At 40.2% G+C, this 11,162-nt stretch overlaps 1 protein-coding gene across 1 annotated transcript in view; it reads left to right on the top strand.

Annotated features, from left to right (window-relative positions):
• Nucleotides 1–1,387: 1,387 nt before the first annotated feature.
• The window catches only part of LOC118404575 (adenylate cyclase type 3-like), a gene marked incomplete in the record, with an annotated part of 31,729 nt that continues 21,954 nt past the window's right edge, over nt 1,388–11,162 (top strand). Inside the window, 2 exon segments of the mRNA XM_035803751.1 lie at nt 1,388–1,671; nt 7,144–10,220. Coding sequence (XP_035659644.1) covers nt 9,720–10,220 — 501 coding nt within the window.

Raw genomic sequence — 11,162 nt, 5'->3', positions numbered from 1 at the left:
CCGCGAATAAGGTGAACTAGCATTAAGGTGGTATCTCACTGCACTTGGGGCACCGGTGCGGCACTGCGGAACTCTCAACGAATGTCAGAGATAAAGAACGAATTTTCTTACGTTTTGTGTATTTTGGTGTTTTCTACGCCATACTTTTCCCTTGTACGCAATATCTAAAAAATCGGCGAAAATAACACAAAAGTGCCGCAGTGAACAAACCCTGCAGTGCCGCACCGGTGCCACAAGTGCAGTGAGATACATTTTTTGTAGCACCTTTACATTGCCAAGCTAGCGCAAGAATCATATGACTGAATTACTTGGGTGTAGGAAATAAGAAGCAAATTGGTCTTGTTCAGAATAGCAGGCGTAGGCGGGTTGTTTCACTCCCAGGGGAGTTCATTAATATACGTGACCGTTTGTTTTCGCCTCAAAGCAACATTATTTATACTCTCCAAGCGGAGGTTAGGCTCCGGCTGTTTTTGACGTTTTTATGCGTTTTTATCGGGCTTTCTATTTTGTACCGTTTTGTTGATGTCTCGCGGCCCGATAAAACGCCTAAAAATTATTATTAAAACAACCAGGGCCTAACTTCTGCTTGGAGAGTAGGTTATTCACCCCGTGTGAACATGTATGTTTATATCAGTTGGATGATCAGGGGGTCAATGACCCCAGTGACAGGGATGGTGGTACACGGGTCAATGACCTTTGACCATATTTGGATGAGATCTAGAGCAGGACTGACGTGTCAAATTTGAGAATGGCTTCCACCTGTGTGATTTTTAGGGACGATGTACAAAGACATCTAATAGATTTTACTAGTTCTACATGAGTTGAAATTCGTACGCATCGACATCTGTCAATAATTAGAGTGGTAAAGAGGGAGGGAGGGAGGGTGAGATGAAGAAATGAAGAAAGAAAGAAAGAAAGAGAGAGAGAAAGAAAGAAAGAAAGAAAGAAAGAAAGAAAGAAAGAAAGAAAGAAAGAAAGAAAGAAAGAAAGAAAGAAAGAATTACGATATTTTGTTTTCAAATGAATTCAGTCAATCAGTTACAAACAAAAGAGATCATTACATCACATTGTATATGTTTGGTTAGAGAAAATCAACTTTTTGCCATCACTTGCCACAAACGCGCCTGTCCCCTCCCCACCCCCCTTTCTGACATGTAACGGTCCAAAATCAGGTGCCACTGACTGAAATCGGGGCTAACGGACTAAGAAATGGGGATGGATCTAATAACTAGACCAAAATACAGAAAATGTTTGGTAGGATGTTCATACTATCAGTTTATAAACATCACATCCCTCCTTACCCTCCTCTCCCGTTATGAAATACAGTGATCCAACATCAGACGATTCTGACCAAAATCTGAGAGAAATCCGGACTGTCCCACTGTGAGATGGGGCTGGAATGTATTACGTAGAATCATTGACAACCAGGGCACATCGCATTCTACAGCTAGCCCGGCAAGAGGCCCTCTTACAGGTAGCGCCGACAAAATAACCCTCTCTAATTAGTCTACAGAGCCTAGCTGCGAGGTTTCTGAAGTATTTTGCCAACATGGTTGTAGTTTCAGTGAAGTGTGTATATCCCGCGTTCTTTTGTTACCTGATACGTTGTTGACGGAACATTGCTGAGAGGGCACTCGAGAACTCGGAGGGGCCACCTTATGCACCGGTAAGGTAAATGTGGGAGGGTAGAATAGGTATTAATGCAGGGATATCTTAGTATCTACGTGCATTTTCTGGTGTCTTTTTACAGGAATAGCTTTACTATAAAAGCAAACGCAGTGTATATTTTTTTCATGCATATGATTAGGGGTTCGGCAAGACCGTTTGGTTGCATACTTGATGATTATGATTTCGATTACCTATCACGTTCAGTCGTAATCATATGTGATTTACTTAGCACAGTATTCCAATTGTTCGGTATCTATAATATAAACAAAGAAAATACTACAATATTCATATATGTATATATATATATATATATAGAGAGAGAGAGAGAGAGAGAGGGAGGGAGGGAGAGAGAGAAAGAGGGTGAGGGGAGAAAGAGAGAGAGAGGGAAAGAGGGGGGATCGAAAGGGAGAAAGAGAAGAGAGAGAACATTTTTACATTTATAGATATAGATATATTTAGATATCCATGTAACGTTAGATAGATATAAAAAGATAGCATATACATTCATGTCAGACATTATAAATCATACCTAACGTCATGCTATTTTTACACAGGAGAGCCCAATATTCATAGCGATTCAAAATTCAACCTTCATCTTTCGAAACATACAGTTTTTCATATGGCCCCGAACTGAAAAAAGAATTAAATACACTACAGTGTTAACGAAAAGCAATGAATAAGGATGACATGTATTTTTAGTTAAATGCAATTTTTTCTGTTGAAGCAATCAATATGCCGCACCAATACAGTCTTTGATGTGTAGCTGTCACGTTATTTCGTACAAATTCGGCTCGCAATAGCAATCAGGCAGATGACGGATGGACATTACACTGATGATTACAGGTAAAGAAGAAACGCTTTGATGCATTTTGCGCCACCAACAACCACGGAGTGTCCGAACAGGATGCAATAAAATACTAGTACCCTCTTTTTTGGAAGCTGGACAATTTGTGCAGATTTTTGTTCGTGGTATTTTTCTAACTGTTTATTACGAGTATTTCCACTGAAATTCACAAGTGGATTTTATTGTTTATGGTGATGAGCCGTCAGTTTGATTGTGGCCGATTTTTTTTATCCGACTTAATGTTGGTTGGTTTGAGTCGCATGTGTTCCCTGATGGTTGTTCAATCCTATTCTTGCACAATAAAACAAACCACAAAAAAATTATTTAAATATTGAAATTCATGGGTGGATTCTATTTTTCATGGTGTTCGTCAATCGCTTTTTCACGTTAATGTTGGTTGGTTTGAGTCGCATGTGCCCCCTCATGGTTGTACAATCTTGCACGATAGAATAAACCACAAAAGATTTTAGGATGTAAGAAATATCCTCTTTTTTTGGTGAACAATTTGTGCAGATTTTGGTGATGTATTTTTCTTGTATATTACGAGTATTTCCATTGAAATTGACGAGTGGATTTATTTCATGGCGTTCGTCAATATCGCTTTTCACACTTTTTGGGTTTGAGTCGCATGTGTCCCCTGATGGTTGTACACTCCTATTATTGCAGGATAAAATAAACTACAGAAGGTTATAGGATGTAAAAAATATCCTCTTTTTTGGTGAACAATTTGTGCAGATTTTTGTGATGTATTTTTCTTGTATATCACGAGTATTTCCATTGAAATTTACGAGTGGATTTTATTTTTCATGACGTTCATCAATCGCTTTTCACTCTTTATGGGTTTGAGTCGCATGTGTCCCCAGATGGTTGTACAATCCTATTCTTGCAGGATAAAATAAACTACCGTAGGTTATAGGATGTATTAAAATATCCTTTTTTGTGTGTGTGAACAATTTGTGCAAAATTTTGTGATGTATTTTTTTATTGAATGTCTATTACGAGTATTTCTATTGAAATTCACGAGTAGATTTTATTTTTCTTGGTGTTCGTCAATCGCTTTTCACCCTTTGAGTCGCATGTGTCCCCAGATGGTTGTACAATCCTGTTCTTGCACGATAAAATAAACCACAGAATATTTTAGGATGTAAAAAAATATCCTATTTTTTGGTGAACAATTCGTGCAGATTTTTGTGATGTATTCCTGTCTATTACGAGTATTTCCATTGAAATTCACGAGTAGATTTTATTTTTTCATGGTGTTCGTCAATTGCTTTTTCACCCTTCTTAACGTTGGTTGGTTTGAGTTGCATGTGTCCCCAGATGGTTGTACTATCCTATTCTTGCAGGATAAAATAAAACACAGAAGATTATAGGATGTGAAAAAATATCCTCTTTTTTGGTGAACAATTTGTGCAGATTTTTGTGATGTATTTGTTCCTTGTCTATTACGAGTATTCCCATTGAAATTGACGAGTGGATTTTATTTTTCATGGTATTCGTCAATCGCTTTAACACCCTTTGAGTCGCATGTGTCCCCTGATGGTTGTACAATCCAATGCACGATAGAATAAACCACAGAAGATTATAGATAGGCCGTATCTTGCTAAATCTAAATTGCTATTTTCTATATTGTGTGTCAGTGTCGTATAGTATCTTGCCTGCTTCTGTGTAGACGCAAATATGTCTATCTATTTGTCGCAAACGTTATAGAATTATAATGCAATTTTTTCAACTAGACAAGAAGCATGCATATGCACGTTTTAAGTTGGACAAAATGTTCATATCGTGTCATTTAAAAATTACGATGTAATAGAAAAATTCTGTAATTTGCTTTTTTGACTCTGTAGACATACGTTTGATATAGCATATTTGTTTTGTTTTAATTGAATAATGCATTTATAATTAGCAATGCTGGGTATGAATATGCAACGAAGATCATTGTCATTGTAATAGCATCATTCTATACTCATCTGCATAATGGGATAAACGTGTTGGTATGAAATATGTTTTCAAAACGCCATTTTTTCCATCCACATTTTGCTTTTGATCAATGTATTTCGTTTGGAAGGAATTTTTGCGACGAAACTTAAAACGTTCGTATTGTGTTAAACTTGCAAGCAACAAATATATTACTAGCTAAATTCACATAAAATACCGGTAACTAAATGTTCTATTCGAAACAGACGTGTACCTTATAGTGTTGTCACAGCTTTGTTTACATCTATTGCAAGGACTCAAAATCCATTCTTTTTGAGACTTTACCAGTGAATTTCTATGAAAATACTCGTAATGATATGAGCGACTAAACAGAAAAAAATATGGCATTACCAGAACCAAAATCTGTAAAAACTGAATGAACGAAACACGAAACGTGTATATTGTAATATATATCAAACTTGCAAGCAATGTATGATTTATTAGGTAAATTTTGATAGAACACGTAATGTTTTTACCACAAGTTTAGTTTATATTCATAGCAATGACTCAAAAACAATTATTTTTAGAATGGGGAGAGATGAGTGAAAATAAGGTCACGGTCATATTGTATGGAGGTCACCTGAAAAGTCAGCCGCCATCTTGGATTCTGGTGTGTGTATATGTATATATATATATATATATATGTATGTATGTATGTATGTGTGTGTTTGTGTGAATGTTTCCAACTATAGGGAGACCTCAACAGTATGGACGGGTTGTGGAGATAGTTGGCATGCAGGGCTCTAAATACTTTTTTCTGCATACCTGCACTGGTGCAGGTAACATTGAAAATTACCTGCACCAGACAAATTTTACCTGCACCAGTCTGAATTTATGAAGAATGGATCATACTAAAATTGTTCAGGAACCATTGCTATTTTTTCTTTTATTCTTTATAGGTGGTAAAAGTCAATGCAGCTTATAACAACCCATATACACCTGCATCATAAGACATTTATGTATAAAACCCAGTACATGGACCAGTGCAGGTTAGGTGAAGGTAGACATCAGAAATACCTGCACAGCTCCAATTTTATCTGCACTAACCTGCATATGCAGGTGGTATTTCGAGCCCTGGCATGTGAGTAGGTCTTGGGAACATGATGTTCAAGGTTGATTTTTGGCCCCCTACTGGCTTGTCTTGATCTATCTGTCGGCAAACAGTTGTGGAATGCTTTTGATTTTCTCCAAGGCCATGCACCTGCAGATTGTGGTATGGTAGCAATTGCTTAGGCCAATAGACGGCAATCATACTCGTATTGGATTCGTTAGGCCGTGATTTTAATAACTGGAATATGTAAGATTAAAAAGACATTTTAAAAGACAAAAAAAGCATGGAAAGTAAGGAAATCCGTTCTTTATCAGTGAAATCCGTTGAGCGATCTGACAAATATTTGCATCAGTTGCTCAGTGGTCGTAGCGAAGTCACAGAAAAGGACTTTTGGCCATCAAATTGTTTCGGAAGGGTATTTTCTCTTAGAGGGTTAACGTTTTTTTTTGTCTTAGCTCTGAATTGATATGCAAAAGAGATCTAGTTGTAGAACAGGTTTATCCTAACTATGAATTAATATGCAAAAAGGGGAAGAAGATGTAATTTTAGTAATCCAATTGCCAAGGGAGACAAAGGTAAGACAAGTTAAGACTAAGACTGTCTGAAACGCCTGACCGTTTTCAAAATCATATCCAGTTGCTTGAGTAACTGCTTTTGGTCCATCTTATTACCTGGATGTCTAACCTTCATCAACGCATTACATCAAAGACTACAGGTAAATATCATTGCCTGTAGTGTTGATAGTGAGGTGAACAAGTGCAGAGACAAAGCAGTTAAGCATAGAGTTTTTATATTAATAAATCTAGCACGCACACGTAATAATGCTGCTGTTGCTATATATAATATATATGCCCGACTGAATCTTCTTTGAAATAAAATACATGCATGTGATACATAATAACTAAGAGTTCGGATTTATGTTTTGTTTGATGAAGCCCGACTCTTTTCGAGTCGTATGGTTGCACGGCAGTCATGGGTGAAATTAAAGGCAGGCACCGAACGAAGAACTGTGTGGATCTCTGTCCGCTGAGGAATAGAGAAGGGAAACATGCGTAACAAAACCGTACGGTCTAAACTTGTGGTTTTCAAAGGATAATATTGTTTTCACTTTTATACGTGTGGTTACCTGTATCCGTTGGTTTTAAAAGCAGGTTAAGCTATACCAAGTGGATGACGGTGGCTTCAAGCTACAATATTTTGAAAAAATTGCAATTTGAAACTTCCGTCGGTCGACCTGATGTCTTATCTTTTGATACGCCGGATATAGGTGTCAGGCGTGTTCTTGTTATTTCTAAGGGGAGCGTAATAAAGAACAGGCTGTAGAGTATTCATTAGGCATACGGCATAAAATCTTGTGTTTCATATTACGGTCCTGAAAAAATGGACCGGTAGGTGAGACGGGTGGTGACACTGGTTATCTGGCACTTGCAACCTTTTGCTGAAGTTGATTGACTCTAAGGTCATGTCCGGAATGTTGCGGTAGACGGGTGCATTTCTCGAACCAGACTGACGGAGTCCCAATTTATTTGAAGAGTTAGCACGATAAAGTTTTCTCTTCACGCATACCGTTTGTTTATTGTTTATTGTTGTTTGTTTGTTCCAGGTGCAAAATGGCAGGGCATCTCGTTCTTTCAGTTTGGACACACGGGTGGAACACTTGAGTCGACCGTATCGTGGTATTGTCGTGTGAGAATCGGGGACATATCGTGGTATTGTCGTGTTAGAATCGGGAATGTACACAGTTCCACATTACATACATCGTAGTATTGCCGAGGTAGATTCGGAGGCCTACTTGTGAAACACCGGACGTGAAATTAACCATCGTGTTGTTATCGTGTTTCGGTAATATTGTCGTGTTAAAATCGTGGGCATATCTTGTTATTGTCCCTTTAGAATCGGGGACGCACAGGTGGTATACACCTGCCGTGAATGACGTACAGCCCGACGCCACATGTATCAGAAACACGTGGCGACGACGACAACTTAATTAGACTCGATTCGCCGAGCGTTCATCGGGAATGTTCCCGCAACACGCTGAGATTCGCAGCGGTGCATGGTCACAGTTTGTATGCATGCAGAATTTATTTCCAAGGGTTGTCAGCACGTGATTGATGAATCAGATGCATTAAAGTCTCCCCGTTTTTATTGGGAAACGTTAACGCCGCATCCGTGTGAACCCACGCGTTACAACTAGCCCAGGCGATAAGCCAAGGGAAGGATATATCCTGCCTTCGGGTGAGGGAAATAGATTAAAACAGATACATCTTGCATCCTTAGATGAAGAGGATGAAGCAAGAGCTGATGAAAGCGCTCTTCTTCTCCCATAGCGTCTGGGAATCCGAGCTTCAAATTGCCTAAAACCCACAAAGGCGTGGAACTGTCTGGTAACCAGATTCAAAGGACGGAGCAACAAACGACGACAAGTAAGGATTCTCTCTTTTCAAAAGATAGCGGGGGAGAGCGCCGTTTAGAACAATATAGTACAGATTGTTTGCTTCCATCGGAGATGTCTGAAACCCGGTTCATCAACGTGCAGCGCTGAGGGAATTAGATTCAGAAGACGGAACAACAAGAGACAACAAAGCTGGGTATATCTTAGCAACGACAACAAGGTGGCAACTTTCTTTATTTTTAAGACAACGACGGGAAGACGGTATTTTGCCCAATTTTATCCGCGATAAAGACAGAAAATCCGATCTTGTAATTTTCTAAGACTTGCAGCGGAGGACAAGTCTGTGTAAAACGACAACACGCCAACAGCTCCCTCCTCTTAAAGACAGAAGATCGGTGTTTAGTGCAACACAGAACAGATCTATTCCGACAGGAAGACAGAAAATCCAATATTCGAAATATCCGAAAAAATTTCGAATTTTTAAAGACAGCCAGGAATACAGTGTTTTGGGCAGCATAGTGCAAATCTCCACCGTTCCTCTATGTGCTTTATGTCTCGTGTGGCGCGAGAGCAATCATCCGGCCATTCACCAAATGAGACAAAGGCCTAAATTTATCGGGACAAATCATCTGCGGACGTCAGCGGCAATCAGGCAAGGACCACCCGAGGTCGACACCGGTGAATTCCCGTCGCTGCCTCCTAGCTACCTGTACGTACGTAGCGCTTCCTGAACCTCGAAGCGGAGAACTAACCCTTGTTACCGCCTGTAAGGTTTCGTAGCCATCGATCTAAAGGGTTTGCCCTTCGTGACTTTACAGGGGTTTTAATGACCGGATGCGTTGATCACCATCGCTATAGCGGATCCTGTTGTACTTTGAGGTAAGGATTTTCAGGATTAGCCCCGAAACTGCTAATCTCCATGTAATCCTGGTCAATCTTCTTTAGATGTATGTTTATTAGAGCCCAGGTGAGGTATACTGTGAGACGCACACACACGGGATACGCTTATCGACATTCGAGACAATTTGTCAACAAGGCTCGGGCAGAGGATCCTATGTCTTCGAGTGTGTATCTGGATACGATCACAATGTATGGAGACAGACAGTTTTGGAAACATCCCATTGATCGTTAGGCTGGACTCAGATACAATCGGAGTCTCATCTGCGGTAAAACCACGCTCTTATTATAAACCCCTGACTATATAATAGAAAACCAACCCACGCGAACGGGTACCGAATGTGTTGACACCACTCAGGAGCAACTCATTGTGCATTCTCTCAACGTTGCAGCTGCGGATCGCCACAGAGACGGTATTCATCATTGTTAGCTTTGCTCTGTCGCATGCAGATAGGGATATAAATGTACGTATTGATTTGTCAGGTATATAAATATATGCATTCAAGAAAGGGAGGACAGAAACCAGACTGATCCGAGAACCTTTACTGTGTCTAATTCAAGCACACTTGAAAGTGCAACGAGATTCTGTGTAAAGCTCCTCGAAAAGGCACACTCAAGCATAAAGGGATCTCCTGGAATAACGTTGTCAGACCAACGCATTGCTTTTGCAGAGAGAGAGACCTGCTTCTGTATGTAAGACATAGTCTAGACTTGTTGGAATCGCGCCATTCTGACGACACGACAATATTTCAACTGCCTCTCAAGTGGTAACGAATGCTGGCAACCTGTCAAGACAGGGCGGACTAGTTTAACCAACAGAAAAGGTAGTTGGAGGATAAAAAAGGGTCACAGTTATAAATTTAATCGTGGATTCTCGACCTGGAATTGCGATGACCGATATAACTGTTATAGAATCTACGGATGGAGGCTTTGACAATGTCAACCCGGCCTCCAGTAACAACATCTCAGATAGAGCCTCCACCGGGACATCGGGGAACAAGTCTCGGTCATGGGCGAGCATCGTGCGGAGGAAGTTCACTGTATCCCTCGGCTCCCCTCGACTCGAGACGGTCTACCGTGGCTACTTCCGTAGACAGAAACGCGGATGTCTCCTCTGCGTGCTCTTGATCGCCATCTTGTACGAGTTAAGGATTCTGGTCATGGACTGCGTGTCGTTCACCGTGGATAGAGTGCCGACTATCGTGCTGTCCGCGGTGCTGCTGTGTGTTCACGCCGTGCTGTTCGCGCTATGCAAGGCCGGGAAGTGTTCGAAAAAGTTCGAGGAGAGGGTGCTGCCGTACCTGGTGTGGGCGCTGCTTACTGCGCAGGCGCTGACTTACAGTGGGCTCCAGAGGCAGAGACTGACGCCGACACACTCATTGGAGTGGCAGGTGAGACCATTTATTTATTTCATCTCTATTCTGAGGTGAATAAAATGAGTGTTTTCAAAGAAGATCTTCCCCTGTAGCCAAACTGGAGTGTGGTGAGCTCATTACCCCACCCCTAGGGTGCCTACTGGAGGCCTGGAATTGTTGTTTACAGCCAGGAGGGTCTAATTCTGGTGGTCACTTCAAACAATTACGTAGTATACCTTTAAGACGGGTGGATGGACTACAACTTCTGAAAGTTGATTTCCAAGGGGGCCCAACACACATGTAAACAAAAGAGAAAATATGCCACATTCAGTCAAAGTTAAGACACCAGTGGACAACAAAGAGTAGATCACATGAAAACCAAGGCGTCAAAGCAAATTTGATGCTTAACATTGTCTAAGGAAAAGGGGGTAGGGAACCAGGTACTTAAGATAATTCTTTAAAGAGTTATCGTTCAAGAAACAGCTTCCTGAACTTTGCAAGAGTTTGGGTTTTTTGGTAAAGATTGACAGTTTAACAGTAACATTTGCTGATAGTAAGTATCGACAATTTATTGGTAAAAAAAGCTCATGTACGAATAGATAAAGAGATAAGAAATATTTTTTCAACAAATATAAGTTACATTATTTGCAATGTTTTGTCTTAATAGTCAAACCCATTGATTAATATCAAACTTAAGGTACATGTTCCATAATCAGGGCTCGAAATACCTTTTTCTCCATACCTGCACTGGTGCAGGTAACATTGAAAATTACCTGCACCAGACAAATTTTACCTGCACCACTCTGAATCAAGAAAGTATAGATCATACTTAAATTGTTCAGGAACCGTTGCTATTTTTTTCTTTTATACTTTATAGGTGGTGACAGTCAATGCAGCTAATAACCATCCACATACACCTGCATCATATGACATTTACGTAAAGAAAAACAGTTCATGGACCAGGTTAGGTGCAGGTAG

This window comes from Branchiostoma floridae, chromosome 17 (genome assembly GCF_000003815.2).
Source record: "Branchiostoma floridae strain S238N-H82 chromosome 17, Bfl_VNyyK, whole genome shotgun sequence".
In the NCBI taxonomy this organism is placed as follows: Eukaryota; Metazoa; Chordata; class Leptocardii; order Amphioxiformes; family Branchiostomatidae; genus Branchiostoma; species Branchiostoma floridae.
The sequence above is the reverse complement of the archived record's forward strand: the minus strand, read 5'-3'. Positions and strand labels throughout refer to the sequence as shown.